This window comes from Heterocephalus glaber, unplaced genomic scaffold, assembly GCF_053883595.1.
Source record: "Heterocephalus glaber isolate CG9 unplaced genomic scaffold, H.glaber_assembly_v1.0 deba00001481, whole genome shotgun sequence".
Lineage (NCBI taxonomy): Eukaryota > Metazoa > Chordata > Mammalia > Rodentia > Bathyergidae > Heterocephalus > Heterocephalus glaber.
The window spans coordinates 2,216,488-2,236,791 of NW_028258317.1; the positions used below are offsets into that span (position 1 = coordinate 2,216,488).

Below are 20,304 nucleotides of genomic sequence, written 5' to 3' on the forward strand. Positions count from 1 at the left end.
GAAGGCATCAGGAAACATCCTCAGGGGTTGTGAGTTCTCAGGAATGGACAGTTCCACAAGGCAAAGGAGAATCTTAATCACGAAGCTATCACAGGGTCTGGAAGCCAAGAGCAAGCCTGCTTTTCTTCTGCTGTCTGGAGGAGAGGCCTGGGGCCCAGTTTGCAGCCCACCAAGGCCAGGAATTCTCCTTCAGCTCCCCAGGCCGCAGGGCTCCTGGGTACTTGGGCTTCATCCCTCTAGGGTCATGGAGCCCTCAGCCCTCAGGGGCCGTGGACGTGCACTGCCTCCTGTCCACAAAGGAGAATCAGGTCTCAGAGAGGTTGAGTCCCTTCTGCATAGCTGTAGGCCTGGGAAGGGCCAAGGTGGCCCGACCTGCCCCCACCTAGGAGTGCTTCTGCGGGAGGAGTGGCTACAGCTGTGCATAAAAGGCCTCCATTGTAGGGTTGAGGGGGCTGCAGGTGAGGTGGACCCCAGATGCAGAGTGAAGGTAAGGAGGAAGGGACAGGGAAGGAAGCCTTAAGCAGTTAAACCCTGGGCACCTGTAAACCATCAGGTGATCCCATTTTTTAAAAAAGTCCCACCAGTTCCATTTTCTTTAATCTCATTATTGCACATTATAGAAAATCACACCTATTTTGATTTTACAACCAGATTTTTAAAAAATTAATTTTCTATTCATTGTTGAATTTTCCTGGATACCCTGTGCCTATCTTGTGGCTCACTTAGGTGGCTCTCTAAAGTTGGCTGTTCGCTGTTTTTAATTTTCAATATAATACAAAACTGTTGCAAATAAAACTTTGTTTTCATCTGAATGTATCGGTGGCACAATTAACTCTGTCAAACTGCCCCCAGCATTATCGAGATGATGTGCTGTGTTAGCTCTGACACAAGCCTTCTCCAAGTGCAGATGAAGCTTGCGTGCATTAGTTGACATTCATTCATTCTTGTGTACATCTCACAAGCATTTATTAAGTGCCTATGGTAGAGGCTCCGTTTTATATAGCCCAGTCGGCAGAGTAACTGCTGCTGGTGTTTTGGGCTTGGCTGACACATGCAGGAGTGTTGGGATGCCTATGATGGCCAGGCCCTCCCTCTCCTTATCACAGTCTGGGAGCCCTGGACAGCCTGGAGGTCCAGAAGTAAACATGGGAACTCTGCAGCCACAGGGTCAAGGGCTTGCCTGCCCTAGTGTATGGAGCTGCCTGTCTTCCCCCCTGATGCAGACCAGCACCATAAAGACTGACATGCCATTTCCTGTTTCATCCATGTGTTCATGTGTTGAGTCATTTATGGTGCTAGGTGCTGTCTGCCATTATACACAGATAGCAATTCATTAATAAAGTCCAGCATTTATGGAGCTTATATTCTAGTGGAGAATAAGGACATGGGAATTGGAATGAGACAGGGAACAAATAGTTAATATGCATGGTGGCGATAAATGCTAAGGAGAAAAACAGGGAAGAAAGTGAGGTAGCCAGGTGCATATCTGAGAGAAGGGTTCTGGGCAGAGGGGGCAGCAGGCACAAACAACTGGGGAGGAACAGTTGAGTGGTGTGACTGGACAGAGTGAGCATGGCGCGGTGAGTGTGTGGTTTGGGCAGGGAGGAGGACAGAGCCGAGTCATACAAGGCCCCTGTGTCGCAGAAGGAAATCTAAGGGCCAGGTTCACACCTCCCACCTGCTTGAAGTTTTGGAACTGGAGGGCCACACCTGCTCTTCGAAGTGATTCATACTTAACCTTATTTATTTTTGTTGCTTGTGTACGTGGGAGATCACTGAGACCGAGTTTGCTGGGGGAGGCCCTGGGAGTTGAAGTCCGCTCCCAGAGAATGCCCTTTCTCTTCCTCCCCGACAGTTTATTTATCAAGGAGACTAGAAAGAGTGAGGGGAGCTCTCCAGCACTGGGACACTCTGTTATCATTTGGGATGGTTGTTTGATCCTGTGTCAATTTGGGTTAGCTAATAGAAATGTGTGAATGCCATTGTTGGTACACACTCGGTCCTTAGTATGTTTAGCCTGCAGATTTACTTCAGCCAGCTGTGGGTGGTCTTGAACTGTCCTAAGAAAGCAGGGTGAGCGGAACTGGTGTTTTTTTATGCCTGCCTGCAGTGGCTACCTCACAGTAGCTTATCCCCCAGTGAATTATTGGTCACCTGCTGGGTCCTGGGTGCCAGGCCGCTGCTTATGCCATGGTGCTGGTCTTCAACAGACCCAGATCAACCTTCATGTGCAGCAGTGCGAGTTCTGACTCACACCATCTACAAAAGTGAACTCAGAACAGATCAATGACCTAAATATAAGGGCTAAAACCATAAAATTCTTAGAAAAAAATAAGGATAAATCTTCATCACCTTGGGTTTACTGAAAGGTTCTGGGAGATGACACCAAAAGCACAATCAGCAAAAGAAAAATAGATAAATTGGACTTCATCAAAATGAAAACTTTAATGCATTAAAGGACATTATCAAGCAAGTGAAAAAGCAAAACAACCTACAGCACGGGAGAAAATATTTTTTTTTAAAAATATATATATTTATTGGTACATTTTAGGTATAAAATACATTTACATTTATCATTGGGTGTTTGTACCAGAACATGATGCATCTTAGTTTTATTTTTTCTCCCATTACCTGTGCACCCTTCACCCCCTCCACCCTTCCCTATCTACACAGAGTTTGATTCCATTTTTTTTTCTCATAATTTTTTTCTTTCCCTTCTTCCCTTTCCCCATTCCCTTCCACCATCCCCAAACCCTTGGACCTTTTCTTATTTCAAATTATCAATTATTGATTTTAATCATTTTCATCCTTATTTACCCTTTCAATTTCTCACACTAGAAAAACGATTCGGTATTTACATGTGTGTCCTATTTATTTCACTTAAGAGTATGGCCTCAATATGCATCCATTTAGCTATAAATGTCTCTAGTTTCTCATTCTTTATGGCTGAGTAGTACTCCATTTTATAAAAAAAAGCACATCTTCTTTATCCAGTTTCCAGTCGATGGGCATTTGGGCTGTTTCCAAGCTTTAGCTATTACAAATTGTGCCGCTATAAACATAGGTGCACATATATCGCTGTGGTATGATTCTTTTAATTCTTTGGGGAAGAGTCCCAGTAGGGGAATAGCTGGGTCAAATGGGACCTCTAGTCCTAGTTCTTTGAGGTATCGCCATACTGATTTCCACAGTGGTTGCACCAATCTACATTCCCACCAACAATGGAGAAGGGTTCCTTTCTCTCTACACCCCCGCCAGCATTTGTTATTGGTTGATTTCTTAATAGCAGCCATTCTTTGTGGGGTGAGGTGGAATCTCAGTGTTGTTTTCATCTGCATCTCTCGAATGACCAGTGATGTTGAACATTTTTTCATATATTTACTTGCTGTTTTTACTTCTTTGTCTGAGAAATGTCTGTTCATTTCGAATGCCCATTTTTGAATTAGGTCTTTGAATTTGGGAGGTCTGATTTTTTTCAGTTCTTTATATATTCTTGATAGTAGACCTTTGTCTGAGCTACAGCTGCTAAATATTTCTTTCCACATTGTAGGTTGTCTCTTAGCTCTGTTGGTAGTTTCTCTTGCAGTGCAGAAGCTTTTTAATACGATGAGATCCCAGTTGTTGATTCTTTGTGCTAGCTCCCGTGCTACTGAAGATTTGTTCATAAAGTCTTTTCCTATGCCAATGTCATGAAGAGTTCTACCTAACTTATCTTCCAGCAAGTTTAGTGTTTCTGACTTAATATTTAGATCTTTAATCCACTTCGATCTTAGTTTAGTGTGCGGTGATAGGTATGGGTCTAGTTTTAATTTCTGACAGGTTGAAATCCAGTTTTTCCAACGCCATTTATTAAATAGGCTATCTTTCCTCCAGTGAGGGTGGTTGGCTCCTTTGTCAAAGATGAGGTGACTGAGTATGCCTGGAGTTGTTTCTGCATCTTCTAATCTATTCCACTGATCTTCGGGTCTGTTTCTTTGCCAGTACCATCTGTTTTTATCACAGTATCTTTGTAGTATAGTTTCAAGTTGGGGATTGTGATACCCCCAGCCATGTCTCTGTTGCCTAGAATTGCTTTTGCTATTCTAGGTTTCTTCTGTTTCCAGATGAATTTTTGGATTGTTTTGGAGAAAATACTTTAAATCACAGATCTAGTAAAGGTGTAATGTTCAGAATTTGAAGAATTCCTAAAATATCAGCAACCAAATTAAGATAAGCCCAATTTTAAAAGGGACAGAGGACATGAATAGACATTTCTTGAAGACATACAAATGGCCCATAAGCACATGACAGGACGCTCCATATTACAAGTAATTTATGGAAGTACATTCAAATCTAAGCCATAGTGAGACACCGTGGCACACCTACTAGAATGGCTGTAATTTTAAAAAAAATTGTGTTAGTGAGAAGGTGAAGAAATAGGCAACTTCATTTATTGCTGGTGGAAATCCAAAATGGTGCAGTTAATTGTGGAATTACCTGTGACCTGGCATCTCTACTCCTAGGTATATACTTATACTATATATATATATATATATATATATATATATACACACACACACATACATACATACACACACACACATACACATACATATACATACATATATATACATACATACATATACAGTGTATGTGTGTGTGTGTGTATATATATATAAAACATATATATCTGAAAGAAGTGAGGACAGGAATTGAGCAGACTTTCGTACACTAACGTTAATCACATCACCATTCACAACAGCCAAAAAGTGAAAAAATAACCCAAATGTCTAGCAACAGGTATATTGATTTTTTAAAATGGAATGTTATGTGGTCATAAGGAATAAAGTTCTGAGACATCCTAAAACATAGAAGAACTTTGAAAACACTGTACTACTACATAAAACGAAGCCAGACACAGAAGGACAACTATTTCATGATTCTACTTCTATGAAATATCTAGAACAGGCAAATCCATAGAGACATAAGGTAGAGGTTGCCAGGAGTTGGAGGAGGGGTAACTGAGAGTTATTGCTTCATGGGTACAGAGTTTCTGTTTGGGGTGATGAAAAATTTCTGGAAATAGTGCTGATGGTTGCATAACATTATGTATGCATGGAATTAATGCCACTGAGTTGTACACTTAAAATGGTTAAAATAGCAAAATTGTGTCCTATGTATATTTAATACAACAATTTTTTAAAAAAATAAGTATATCTGGAAGGAGCTTGATGTTGTCAGGAGCCCCTCGGCTTAGGTCCCAACCTGCTCGGGCTTCCTTGGAGGCATACAGGGTGACCTCGTGTATTAAGCCCATTTTCTTCCCATGTGAGAATGGAGTAGGCAGGTGACGAGTGTCTCTCTCAGACTGTGGGAAGTCTCAGAGATGCTTTCCCATCTCCTTAATGCCATCCTTTCCAGGATAAAAGATTGTCCTGCCTGTTAAGAAAAACAGTAAATTAGATGACTGTGCCAAAGTCATTATCAATGACCTCCTCCACTGTTTCGCTGTTTTTGCCTGGGCATTTGTCTAGCCCCTTCCTATCAGCTCCTGCCCTCTCATCTTTGGTAGTTTTGCCCTAAAGCAAGGCTCCTGGGCCCCACATCCCTGATGTGTTGTGCCTGCCCTTGGTCTGTTCTGTTGCTTCCTTCTCTGGGTTTTCTGTGAGTTCTTTTGAAATCAGACCTCTACTAATTAGGAGTCATCTGAACACCCTGCCATGGTTATGTGCACCAACTTGAAATACTGTAAAACCCTAAGAAAGACATTTTAATGATGTGTTTAAAATATCTAGACAATGTTGGATTGTGATAATGCAGAAGAGTAGAATAGCTGATTGTGCAGACTTTATGACTTTCTAAATAATGCACCCCAAACAAGACAACATTGTTGATTGGCTTGTTTTGTTGGAGCTTAGTGCCTCAACGTATACCCTTTGTAGCCAGCCACTGATCTGCTGAGCTGCTCTGCTTTCCCTCTAGGGTCAGCTACCATCAGTAGTCAGAGCCACCTTGCTTTGCCACAGCCAAATCTACAGTGCAGTAGATTCTGCACTGCCCGAACATCTTGACTGGCAATTTAGATGCTGTGAGGCTAAGATCCTCCCGGGCCCAGACACACCCAGGATATTCCCCAGTTTATCATTTACTGGTACCCTATGACTAACCAGGTGTGGTGGTGCACACCTGTAATCTCAGCACCCAGGAGGCTGAGGCAGAAGGTTAGCTGCAAGTTTGAAGCCAGCCTGGGATACATAGTGAATTCAAGGCCACCCTGAACCACATAGTGAGACCCTGTCTCCAAACAAACAAAAAGCCCTAGATGTGCCTCCAAAAGTGAGCCAGCGAGAGTCTGATTGAGCTCAAGTTCATTGGGAAGCCAACCTTCCTGGGGGCCAGAAGTGGGGATGGCACTGTTGAGACCCCTAGAGGTAGGTACAGGCAGAGGGTCACTGGCTGGAGCTGGATGTACAAGCTGTGTACTCTGGACCTCCCTAGAAAAGAGCCACTGGCCACAGGGTAGGAGGAGCCCAAGGTCAAACCCAGGGCCTGGCCTCAGGAAACAGGGCGGCCCACTCCTGCTCTCCAGCTGCTAATAATTAACCAGGGATAGCTGCCTGTCGGGCTAGAAGGGCCTTGAGACAGCATGTGACGCACCCCAGCCCTCTCCTTTGGCAAAAGTGAGAGGAAGTCATTTCCTTGATTTTCTCAATTCTGAAAAGTGCTTGTCCACATTTTAGCATTTCTGAAATTGCCATGACTTTCACAATCAAAGGGTACTTTGGATGTCCTATTTCTTTAAAATAATCTTTCTGGAATACCTGCTGAATCAATTGTGTCATCTTACATTGGAGGGAATATAGTAATAAATATCCAAATCATTACTCAAGTTTCTAATCCTGCAGAATTAATTAGGGGGAAAGAAGGTTTTTTGGATCATTTCCTTTGTAAGAGGAAATTTACCCACATGGGAGCCTCAGGGAGTCTTTATAACTGTTATCGCAAAAGGGTAAGAATATACCTGTAGTCAGTGAATTGCAGAGTAGTGATTAGCATGGGGCCCTTTTTACCCCTGGTGAATCACATGCAGTTCCCCTTTCCTCTGGTTGTGTGGGTCAGTAGGCTCAGTTGGGAGGTGTGATGCCAGGAACCATGCTGGAGATCGTCTTGCACCGGAGTCTAATTATGACCTGATGGTTCTCTGAGTCTGATCTACCAGTCTGTAAGTCCAGGACAGCAGTGCTTCCTGTAGCCCCAATCAAAATCAGTGGTGTAGGGAGCGATGAGTGTGAAAGCATTTGGAAAGCTGATGTCCCATAAGACCCAGGGTTCCTCATCAGGCCAGAAGTCCTGTAATGGGAATGGTGCAGAGACTTAGGAGAAAGATGGTGGAAGACGTTAAGTATATCTCTAGTGGACCAGGTCCTCCACTGGGTTGGGTAGAAAATTGCTGCTTCTCAGAAATATTTACAGATGTGGAAACCAAGACTTATAAAGTCAGCTTGTCCAGGATCCTGGCAGAAAATGTAGTAGAACACAGCTCTGACTTTATTCTCCAAACCTCCAATTGGTCTTGGGATGCTGAGACCCCTGGCCACCCAGAGCTTTCAGGCAAAGATTCAAGTCGACAGGTGTTCCTTGAAATCAATGCATGGGTCTTGTTCACTGTACTCCCAGCCCCTAGATCACAAAAGGCCTCAGTCCAAATAAGTGCAACAATAGCAGCAACCAGATTTATTTTCTTTTTTTTAAGAGTTTAAATTTTTATTATTTTTAGTAGCAATTATATCTTTCCAGTTTTTTGTATTACGTATTTTAGGGTATATAACAGGATGTTTTGATATACATACACATTTCAGTTATTCCTGTTTTTCTGTTGTACTGTTATTATGTTTAGCATGGTGGCATGCTTTGTATAGGTCTTTTTTAGAGTTTCTGTTCATCGATTTTTTTTTAACTTTATTATATCAAGACACAAAGCCCTGGAAATCTGAATAGTTGGCATAAAAATACATTTTATCTTAGTTTCTAGAGTCACTGGCAACCAGCAGGACTAGTGTATACCCAGTATAACCTGAGATGGCCCGTTGAATTGAAACTTTCCAGGCAGAGGACTTTAAAGAGCCCTTATGGGCTTCTCAGCTGGGAAAGCCAGCCACAACATAGCGGACTAGTGACTTCCCCAGCTGATTAGAAACAAATAAGGGGATGTCCTCTTTAGGTGGTGGGGGGGGAGTATTTTTCTGTGTTTCCTTGAGATAAAATTATGGCAAGGGCTACTAATAGTAAGGATTGGGTTTCTCTGCATGGCTTCAGATTCCTTGGCAGGAGCAGAGGCTGGTGGATGGTCCAGTTGTGAGATTCCAGCCCCTTGGCTGGGATGTGCTACAATTAGCACATCACAAACCTTTCAAAGTGACTCTGGCAGTTTTCTTTTCTGAAGTCTTCTGCTGCTTTTGGCTGTAGAGGGGTGGAGGTTGGAGCCTAAGATAGAAATATGGACTGACACCCAAATGGGTGTGTCTGTGCCCGAGGACAAATATTAACAGTATTTTTATAAAGTTTATGCAACTTGATTCATCTCCATGTAGAGTAAGTTTATTCCATCCTCTTTTCCAGTCTGTTTGGAGCCTGGTAGAACCATTCAGAGAGAAAATAAAAAGAGGTTGGTTGTTTAATTTTAGATAGAAACTGCTAAATATTGAACATTTCCATTGTCCCTTTTTTGAGCTTTGCATATTGGTTTTTATCTCGTGTTTTTTAATCCTCTGTTTTATGGTCTAAAGGGCCATTTTAGTTTTTCCCAAGAATGATCTATCTATTTAGATTTATTTCCCATGAGAAATCCGTGTAGGAAATCTGATTTTGAACAGAGTTGCAGTTGGGTGCGGTTTACGTGTACAGAAATAGACCCTTGGTACTTTTGAATCAGAGGTCATGGTAGATTCTCCATCCTGGAAGCCTCATGTTCATTTGTCCCACCTCCTCCAGTAAGTTTGCCTTCTGTAGCCATCTCAGCATGGGTCTTCTGCAGCTCTTTTGTTTAATTACCTCTAGAGATGAGAAACGCCCTGCTTTCTCTATTTGTGTGGCATGTTCTAAAGCTCTTCTGTTGAAGAGAAATCTGTTTATCTTCTACCCTGTGAACTTTTCAGGCCAAAAAAAAAAAAGTCTAATGATGGTAGCTAATTTACATACATTTTTTGTCTAGTGCTTAAAACAACCTTGGAAAGCAGGGAAATCTCCCTCCTTTTGCAGATAAGGAAACCGAGTCTCAAAGAGGGTAAGCAATCTCTAGAGATGCATCTCTCCACTCCTATGTGGTTAAGCTGGAGTCTGAACCACAGCTGCTTGGTTCGGAAGCTGGTGGCTTTCCCAGAACCTCATACCATATCCTCATTCCTGTTTATGTGGCAGCCCTGAATTGTTTGAAAAACCTAACCTTATCTTCCCTGAGGTTTCCCTAGAATCTCAGGTATTCCTCAGGTACTCTTGCTAAATTTTTTTTCATAGAGTCCATAAAATATGTGTGCTTGTCTGCTGGTCATGGTGGCGCATGCCTGTAATCACAGCACTTCGGAAGCAGGGGCAGGAGTATTGCCATCAGTTTAAGGCCAGCCTGGGCTATGTGGTGAGTTCAAAGCCAGCCTGAACTACACAGTGAAACCTTGTCTTAAAAACAAAACAAAATGAGGGGCCGGGGATTTAGCTTAGTGGTTTTGCCACCAGCTGCCCAAGCACAAGGACCCGAATTCTATCCCTGGTACCAAAAAAAAAAGAAACCTGTGCATGTCCCCTCCTCACCTTTGTACTGCAAAGAAATCTCCCCCAGCACTTTCCCTTTACCAGCAAGATTCCTGCAAAGCCTTAGTGACCTGGTCCCACCACACACCCAAGCCAAGAAGGGTCCATTCCCTACTGTGCTCTTCCGGTCCCTTCAGCCTTCCTATCCCGTAGAACTAGACACTCTGAGCACTTCTGCTTTGGCCTCCCCACTTCTGACCTGGTGAGGCACCAAGTAAATGAATATTGAGCGAATAAATGATCTGCAACTCCTTTGTCAAAGTAATAGCAAAGGAGGCTAAAAAGTAATTATAAACAAGACCTGCAGGTCTGGGTCTGTGAAACTGCATCTGAGGTGAGAATTCAGCCAGTTCCTTGGAGGCTGTTGGGGAACACGCTAGCTGAGGGCGTGTCCTGGAGTTGCTCTCTGAAGCATGGCAGAGTTGGAACCGCCCCATCTGGCATCTGGCCAGTTTGTCCCATCAAGCAGCTTTCCTGGCTCTTAGGTGTCTAGGTTCACCAAGGTGGGACCTAACAAAGGTTCACCCGTCACAAACCAGTGACCATGGGTGAGACTGAATCACAGTAGGCATCCTTGTGTTCCAGGAAGCAACCTGAGAAGGGTGTGTCCTGTGAAATCTGAGGGTGTACACTTTAGCACAGCACCTTAATAACATTTTCGGAAACATTGAAAAAAAAAAAACTTCTTAAGAACTCATGAAGGGCCGGGGATTTAGCTCAGTGGTTTCGCTGCCTGCTGCACAAGTGCAAGGACCCAAGTTCGATCCCTGGTACCAAACAAAAAAATAATAAAAGAACTCATGAAAACAAAGCTGTGAGTCAGGAGGAGGTCACCTCTGTAGGGAAGATGTGGCAGAGGACACAGGAGGCTGCTGCCAGGCTTCTGGAGACCCAGATAGCAGGACTGCTACTTCCTTCTCTGTGTGATGCCTCAGGACAGAACCTTTTTAAACAAAAACCAAGTGGCTTCATTCCTTGTGCTCAGCATGGCCTCTGCTGGTTTAGGAGGAAGCCCAAGTTTCAGTGAGCTGTGTCTGGTCCAGTGCTGCCCCAGCTCCTGCTGGAGGAGCCCAGTTTCTCTTTTTAGCAACATTACCTCTTTCCCCAGACTGCCCTCGGCCCTGCAGCATTCTTTATCTTGCCCTTCAGGGAGCTTAAAATGACTTCTTGTTATCCTCCCAGTATCAAGTATAACTTTTTTATTTTGTTAGTTTTGCAAGTGTCATGGTGCTCAACCTATAAATAAAACCTATAAATAAACCCATAATAATAAGAAAAGTATTTGACATTTTGAAGTTGAATGAGAACAAGGGCGCTAATTACAGGTCTCAGTCTGAATACAACCTGATCCTACAAATTATTCCACCCCTGTCCCGGGGGCTTTCCTAGAGATCTACACTCTGAACAAATTAAAGGATCTGTGAAACAAATGATTTGATCCCAAGATTGTACTCCTGGAACATTGGGATTGATGACTGTGAGATAATTTGAGGGTTGAGCCTCGTTATTAAAAGTGACGTGTATGTTTCATCCCATGTGGAAAGGAATTGTGTGAAGTCTCTGTGTGAAATATTTTCCTAAATTCTTTTAATGAAGAGAAGTTATTAAATGCTTCTACACATTTTAATAAAGTTTTTTATGCCAGTAATTTATTGCATTGTCAGCTATGATTACTATATTCATTAGCAGAGTTTAAGCTTTAAAAATGTTATTTGGGGCCGGGGATTTAGCTCAGTGGTTTCGCCGCCTGCTGCGCAAGCGCAAGTACCCAAGTTCAATCCCTGGTACCAAAAAAAAAAACAATGTTATTTGAAAATTAATTTTTTGGTATATAGGCTCAGAATAAATTAGTTTATTAGCTTCAGTGTTAAAACAGCAATATGAAAATGCCTTGATTGATGAGTAAATTTGGTTTTCTAATTTAGTAGGTAATCTATAATGATTGTTTACATTAAAAGGTTTTTTAAAAGTGTTAGTGTATTTGTCTTTGTATTATTATGGAGTATTGTGTGTAGGAAAATAAGGGTAAGAGAAAAAAGGGCAGAAAATAGTGTTTATCAATTTAGGAAAATTGTATAGAGTAATAAAAGATTCACTGTACCATTTACATGGTAATTTTGCTATCAACTGTACGAAATTTAAAATTAAAGTGAAATGTATATAGGGAAGTGTTTTCTAAGATACGGGGCATTTTACAAATGATAACTAAAATCACTAATTTTTAATTAAGCTGAATTTCAAAGCCTAATAATTCACAAAAAATGTATAAATCTCTTTCTTTTATTACTACTTTTTAAGTGCTGGTTGACTCTTCCATGTGTTTCTGAGAAAAGATGAGCTTTGTGCAGGTACCCTGACATTTTTTTGTAACTTTGATCTTATGAAATCTTAAATGGTATCTGTGAATGACGTCAGTTACTTTGAGTGAACAAGCCATCTGGTTACATAACAGCAAATGCTAGAGCCACCCCCACCCCCAACCAGCTTTCTTCGTCCCTATTTTGACAGCAGTGCTAATCCCCACACTGATGTATAGGCAGGAAAGTCTGTTACTTCATCCGCAGTGATTTAGGAAGTGCTTCTCCCACACAGTGATGGGGCAGCCATTCAGCTATTCGAACCGAACCGTAGCCCTGGAAAATCACTGTAGTTTATTGAGGAAAACTGACGTGTAGGGCACCAGTCCAGCCAGCGTGGCACAAAACAGGGAGTGAGTGATGCAGGTGAGCATGAGGGCCCTGGTTGTCCCTCTGAAGACTTGGTTAATACAAAATGCTACCCAACCTCTGTATGTTTACAGCAAAAAGGAAAAGAAAGTAATACTAGTACTATCTTAGCAGCTCAATAAAACATTTATCTTCAACACATTAAATGCTGGGATTTGATGGGGATTGCAGTTGATTTGATGAGTCACTGTCTCACATGGCTGATGGTACATGTTCTTTTCTGTGCTAGAAATGTCCCTTCCTGGCAGATCAGTCATCTGTTGGAGCTCAGAAATAGAAAAGAAAAAAAAAAAAAAAAGAGGAAGAAGAAAGAATTTTCCTGAGTTCACTAGGGAAGAAGCATTAGGGAAAGGGAGTTGGGATACAGAGAAGGCCTTATGTACTGGAAAAGGGATTCCGGAAATAAATAAGCTGAACTCTGAATGATAAACAAGAGAACAGCAGAGCTGTTTTTCCTTGAAGAAAGTCATAGGGTTTAAGGTGAAGTGTCTTCCTCTGGTCACCACTAGGTGGTAGCATTGGTCTAGGTCAGTTTGAGAACTGTGTTACTCAGGTTGGTTCCTGCAGCAGCCACACAAAGTTCACTTATACAGGTAACTCACAAATTGGGTGTTTTTATAAGTCAGGATCATCTCCTCCCCCTTCCCCCTCCACTTCCCCCCCCTCCTCACCCTCCTCGTCCTTCCTTCTCATCCTTCCTTCTCATCCTCTTCTTTACTCCTCCTCTTCCTCCTTCCTCCTCCTCTCTTGCCTCTTCCTTTTGTTCTTCCTCTTCCCCTTTCACTCCACCTTTTCCTCCTGTTCCTCCTTCTTTTAAGCTGAAACTTGCATTCCTGAGTTAGAGGTCTAAGTTCTTCATTTTTAAAAACAAGGGTATGGCATAATTTATACTTCTTTTAAAATGATCCGGAAGGAGTTGGGTTGGCATGCACTGCTCTGTGGCTCACTAGCTTGTGAAAGAACAGAGTTCTGTGGATCAGGCTGAAGACAGACCCTTAGGAAATACAGCAATGACTCCCTCCTCAGGCTCTGGGACATCCAGGAGGGGCTGTGGTGAAAACCTATTCCCCAACCCCAGCTGTGAAGGCTCTGGTGTTCACATGCCCAGGGCACGGTGATTTGTGACAACATCTTTTGCTTCTGACTCTATTGAGTCTGTAGAGAAGTTCAGATATATATTACATATCTGTAAGAACTGCTTTTTAACTCTAGCAAGCTGTCTTTATTTAAATGAATATAGTTTTTAAGAAACAAAGCATTTATGTATCATCTGTAAGGTGTTTAAAATCAGGCTACCCCTACAAAATCTGGAATCTGTAGTCAGGACCTGGTAATATCAGAAGCTCCATGTAAATAAAAGGTGTCCTACATTGTGCTAGGCATTTTGCATGTGCTGTCTCTAGCTCTGCCAGTATTGATTGCACTCCTTCGTACAAAGTGAGATGTTACTCCTTTTTGCATTTCCCAGATATGATCTTTGATTAAAGATTGTTCCTAGTAGGACCTCTTTTGCTATTGTGCAAAATATTCTATAGCTGTAACTGTTTAATTTTTTTAATTCTGCAAAGAATAGGCTTGGCTTCCATGTTGTAAATGGCATCAGCTGCAGCTGTGATCATTTGTGGTCAGAGAGGCCAGTGTGTTCCTGTTTGGGTTGTGGCTTTGTTTAGAATTAAAAGGCTTATAAAGGAAGCCATAGAAACCCTGAGTTCCCCAATTGCTGTGGTACAGGAAACAGGGCAATTAGTCAGCATCCATTGTCCCAACCAGATTGTTTAAGATACAATTTCAAGACAGTCTGAAAACACTGCATGGCTCAGTTATGTGGTTGTTTAACATCAGGCACATTGTTCTCAAGGTTGCTTCAGGAACAAATGTAGAAAGAGCATTTCTGTATAACTTCCATAAAATACCATTTTATGATGTTGTCTTTAGGTTCTTGGGTTCCATCCCTTCATGTGACAATCAGAGATGGATGTAAGAAAAGGAAACTTTATCTTTCTGGTTACTGGTCTGATTTACTTGGTCAGCTAGCTACGTGACCATGCTGGGCAGCATTGTTAACTATGCTTAATTCATATGCCATGGTTCCCATACTGCATAGGTGTGAGGGGCTGCTCAGGTAAAGAGCAGTTTGCAAATCTATGCCTGCAGTTGACACATGGGTCCATGTGACTTTCATTGCAGGCTCCTGTTTGAAATCACTGTTGTTTTCTGTCCAGGGTCAGTATGTGATTATCTCTGCTTCAGCTGCTCTGTGGAACAACTGCCCAGCTCTTTCCTACGTGCCTTCAGTGAATGGCTTAACTCTGCCGAGCCCCTGTTCTAAGTTCCACCATCCAGAACACACCCCGGAGCCCCCTGAAAGTCCACTCACTCCTCCAGGCCTTGACTGCCAGCCGGGGCCCTATCTTGCAAGGCCTTCCAGGAGGAATGTCATCCTGTGCCACATCGCAGGATGCCGAACCCTCCTATGGGGAGGGGCTGCAATAGGCATCGCTTTTTAAAAGTTCCCTAGGTGATTCTGAAGTGTGCCTCCCACGAAAACTACACTTATAATGATTCTATTGTATCTTTAAAAAAAAAAGTTACCCACCTGAGATTCTTAGACAAGAACTAAGCAACAAAATTGACATTTAAAATTCAGTGTGGGATACAGCATTATGGAACACATTTGTTGTCTTTTGATAACTTTTTGTATTACTCAGAAAACGCATCCCTGCTTCCCGATGACATTTTCATTGAAAAGGGCAAGGTGGAGGTGGTGGGGTGGGTGGAATTTGATAAATGATTGTTTTTTTGCACTGCTGGTCCCAGGAATTTTCTTTATTAATATTTGAGAGTTCCTGTCCCTATCTACAGAAGAACGGAGGTGTGCCTGTGGCTTCTTAAATAGGTTGATAAGGGACCAAAATGCACCCCTTTCTTCCTGGATGTACTTTTTCTACACACATTTCACTTCTGTTTCCTTGCACCTGGTCTGTGTCTGTAGCTCCCTGAGGCTCAGATCTCAGACCTCCAGACTGCTTTGTCCTCATCCCTTCCAGTGCTGAGTCACCTCCTTTTGCTGATGACTCACAAATCTTCATCTCTGGCCCTGCCTTGACATTTGGTGCTGCTTTTCCAGTTATCTGTGACTTGCTTGTCCCAGGATGAAGCCCAGATCAATAGCTGAGGCATCTCCTGGGAAATAGAGCTGCAGATGTTCAGGTCCCACCCAGCCATACCGGAACCAGTTCTGCATTTTAATAACGTCCCAAACGCTGTTCATGAATGTTCCATGTACACACTGCTGTTTGAGCGGTGCTGATCTGTAGGACTTCTGCACTTACCTTCACTCTCATCCCATCTTTCTCTACTGCCTGCTCCCACCAAACCGAGTTTGTATAACAGGTTGTCCTGCTATTTTTCCAGACCATAAATCGGGGCTTCATTTTCTGTGTGTGTTCCTTTCATTTATTGGTTCATTCAAATATTTACTGTCAGCCTGTCAGAGCTGCATGTTAGAGATATAGTGAGCAAAATAAGACTCGATTCCTGCCCTCATGGAGCTTGATGTCTAATGGGAGAAGCAGCTGTTAAATCAAGTGATAAGTGTGAAGTGAAGAGCGCCATAGAGTTTATAACACAAATACGTGACTGCTGGGGGAGACCCCGGAAGGCTTCCATGAGAAGTGATGCTTGTGCTGAGCAGATGAGTAGGAATTACCACGTGAAGAAGCAGAAAGCTTTGCAAGCAGAAGGAATAGCATATGGAAAGATCAGCTCATCAGAAAAGGTTTATAGAGAATTAATTTGCTCTCAAGGCCTTCATCTGCATTTGCTCCTCCACACTGTCTTGTCACGTTTACATCTTCTCCATTCTGTACACTGGTAGAAGTGCTTTGTATATTCTCTGTAGTGGTCTAGACCTTGGCCCTCCCACCTGCATGGCATGGCCATGTGCTCAGTTGCACACCTTTTCAGTCTTTGAGTCTGCTGCTCCACAATTGGGCTTATTGTCAAATTTGTTTCCTTACTGATTCCAAATACCAGGGTCAGATTTTTTTTTTCCTTTTTTTGGTACCGGGGATTGAACTCTGGACCTTGTGCCTGTGAGGCAGGTGCCAGAACCACTGAGCTAAATCCCTGGCCCTAGGGTCAGATTTTTTTTAACTGTCCACTAATTCCCTCTTTGTAAATGTAAGGGTGTTTATTTTTTAAAGTAAATTTGTTACTAAAATATAACATTGTATTAGTCAGCTTTTCAATGCTGTAATGAAATACCTGACAGTACAGTTGATGAAGAAAAGAGGTTTATTTAACTCACACCTTTGGAGGTTGGAAGGCAGGGCACTGCATTGGCACTGGCTCAGTTCTCAGTCCATCACAACATGGCAGATGGCAGTGTGAGAGCGCGCTCAGGAGGAAGCAAGTGATTCTATCTCAGAGTGCTAGGAGTAGAGGGAAGAGCCGGGGCAGGCTCGGGCTTGTTTTTGTAACACTTTCTGGCAAGAGCTACCAAGAGGATCAGGGTTTAAACACCTCAAGCTTCCAATGACCCAGAGGTTTCCACCACTCCCATGACACCACCCTGAGTCCAAGTCCTCAGTCACAGTGGACTTTGGGGGAGACAAACCATATTCAAAGCATAGCAAACTTACATGTAGAAAAATGTACAGGTCACAAATACTGTGCTTGAGTTTTCACAGAATGGGTACAAAAGTGTCATTAGCACCCACACTAAGACATGAGATGTTAAAAGCATCCCAGAAGCACCCCGTGCTCCCCCCATCACTACACCCAAAGGTAACCACTAGCCCCGTCTTCTATCCACATTGATTAGTTTTGCCTTTTTAAAAACTTTATACAAGTGGAATCATGCAATAGGTTATCTATTGTGTGGCTTCTTTTGCTCATGGTAACAGTAAAGAAATAATTTCATATTGTTGCATGTCACAGTAGCTCATTTCTTTGCTGTATATTAGTGCATGGTATGACTGTACCAGCTTATCCATTCTACAGATGATGGCCGTTTATGTCTTTTCCAGTTTGAGGCTGTTATGAAAATTCTTGTACATATCTTTCTGTAAGTAGAAGTATATTCTTCTGTTGCAGACATGCCTAGGGGTGGGATTGCTCAGTCGGTATTACTTAGGTTTCTCAAAGTAGTTGCACTGGCTTATGTTTTCATCAGCGGTGCCTGAGAGTTGCACCTGGCACACACCCTCCCAGTTCTGCCGGTCTTAAATTGCAGCCCTTTCCATGGGTATGTGGTGGTAAGTGGGGTTTCCCTTTGCATCTTGTTAACAGGTAGTATCGTTGAGTACCTGTTTTCATTTATTGGTTTGCCTTTTCTCTCACTGAGTCATAGGACACTTTATACAACCTTTGTAGATGTATATATTACACAAACCCTGTCTTTCTCTGTGGTTTGCCCTTTGCTCTTTTAAATGTTACCTTTTAATAAAAAGAAGTTATTGATTATAATATAATCCAATTCATGAATCTTTTCAAGCTTCAAATCACATTTATGCCATGCTTAGTTCTGTGAAATTTGAGGGGTGGAATACGAAAATACCTAGACAGTAAAATATAAGTAAAAAGCTTAAAGCCTAGGGAATTAGAATTAGAAGAAGATATAGACCAGGGAGGTAATAACAAATAAACCATGTAATTCTAGGAATGTTACCATTGAGCAATAAATTTTACTTAGAAATTCCAAGTCAAAACTCAAATGGAAACAAAGTTTGTTATTTAGTGCTCATTACCCAGGAGTTCCTCAGCTGGTTCTTCCTTCAAAGCAACAGGTATAGAGGGCACTGGGTGGGCTGTGAGGCCTGTTCTTGGTAACTGGTAATTAGAGTATGAAAGAACTAACAGGTATGTCTTCCTTTACAGGTCATTCAACCATAGTTATGACCTCCCGGTTACGCGCGCTGGGTGGAAGAATTAATAACATACGTACCTCTGAATTACCCAAAGAAAAAGCTCGATCTGAAGTCGTCTGCAGCATATGCTTTTTAGATGGCTTGGTACAGACCTTTAAAGTTAATGTAAGTTCCTCCGCAGTTTTTTCTGAATTAACGCTCTTAAGAAATAGTTTTCATCTCTTGTCTTACAACATGAAGAAAAACATACATTAAAGCGAAAGCTTGAGATTCTAGGGTTTGCATGTTGAGATTAGACTTTGCCCCCCCTTGCCTCCCATCCCCTTCTTAGCGGTGCGTGCAGTGTGCTTCTCAGGTGTTGCTGCTTCAGCAATGTCCCCATCTCTGTCCTGAGCCAGAGCTGCTTCTCAGGTGATGGTGCTCTTTATGTGTTTTATTAGAGCCCATGTCATGTTGCATTTTTTAAAAAGTTACCATCATTAGATTACTTGTTGGCCATTGCACTGTGAGCTCCTTGCAGACAGGGAGAGGGTCCCAGCACAGGGCTGGCACATAGCAGGTGCTTGTTAAATGTATGAGCGCATGGATCAGGATGGCAGGGATCGTGGAGGTCCTGGCTTCTCCCACTTAGAGCTCTGGCAGAGCTAGGACTAGGATCATGGTCTGCGGGTTCCAGGCCACCAGCAGTCGGATGCCGGGACAGTTGTGGCCCCTGCTGGCCATCCACTCAGATCACCCCTGAGGTCTGTGACCTTTGCCTATCTCTCCTGTCCTCGCCAGTACCAGATGGGTCCACCCTTACCCTGAACCAACTGCCAGCATCTGCTGCAGCCTGGAAAGTCCAGTGTGCAAGGAAAGGTAGCAGAAGAGACAGAGAGGAGAGAACAATTTAGAATAAGAAATGCTGCAAGAATTTAAAGCATAACCAAAAACCGATCCCTGCATCTTCTACCCCGCCTACAAGTTTGCCTCCTGCGGACCCGGGTGCAGGCAAGAGAAGAAGGCGGTTTGCAAGAAACCTAAGCATACAGGATGTTATATCTCCTTCCGTTCTACTCGGGGGCCGGGACAACTCCCTGGGGCTGCAACCACAGATGCTTCCCAGCAGCAGACAAGACTGGGACTGTGGGACCCGGGAGATGATTAGTGGTGACAGGTGTTTCCCAGCCTTCTACCCTACTCCCCCACCCACTTCTCAGCTTCCCAGGCCTCCAGCTGTTTGCCAGGGTCAGTACTGAGAATTGAACCCAGGGCCGTTGCCCTGAGCCATTCCCTGGCCCACTTTTTAAAAGTTTTTTATTCTGAGACAGGGTCTCAGTAGTCACTGAGTTGCCTAGGCTGGACTCAAACGTGCAATTTTCCTGCCTCTGTTGGAATTACTGGCATGTACCACTATGCCCAACTGGACCTCATTCTTTCCAAGGGAGGAAATCTCATTGTAGTAAAAAGGGAAAATTCCATAAGGTAATGTAATCGTCTAGTTAGGTGTCTCCAAAGTTTAATTAGAGGATATAGAATACTATAAATACTTGTGACCCGCTGCCCCCTACCCCCGGTACCAAGAATTGAACCCAGGGGCTTTGCACTGAACTACATCCTCAGCCCTTATTTTTGTGTTTTATTTTGATGACATGGTCTTACTAAGTTGCCCTGTCCAGGTTCAAATATTCAGTCTTTCTGCTTCAGCCTCTGAGAATGCTGGGATTATCGGTGTATGCCACCACACCTGGCTGAACCCAAGTTCTTGAGTGTGCTAGGCCCTGGGTTTCATCCCCAGCATTGTTTTGGAGAAAAACACTCTCTAGGGAGGACTTTGTGAACAAACTGTATGGATTGCTGGAAATGTTCTGTCCTACACCATCCACTATGGGAGCTGGCAGTCACAGGTAGCTGGTGAACACTTGAATTGTGACTCCTATGCCTGA

At 43.0% G+C, this 20,304-nt stretch overlaps 1 protein-coding gene across 7 annotated transcripts in view; it reads left to right on the forward strand.

Annotated features, from left to right (window-relative positions):
- The window catches only part of Ptpn3 (protein tyrosine phosphatase non-receptor type 3), a 158,254-nt gene that overhangs the window by 53,516 nt on the left and 84,434 nt on the right, over positions 1–20,304 (forward strand). For 6 of the 7 annotated variants that reach the window (XM_087183587.1, XM_087183585.1, XM_087183586.1 and 3 more), the window contains one exon: positions 18,390–18,544. The exons of the other annotated variant lie outside the window; for it this stretch is intronic. In XM_087183587.1, coding sequence (XP_087039713.1) covers positions 18,390–18,544 — 155 coding nt within the window. The remainder of the gene's footprint in view (positions 1–18,389; positions 18,545–20,304) is intronic. 7 annotated transcript variants of the gene reach the window in all.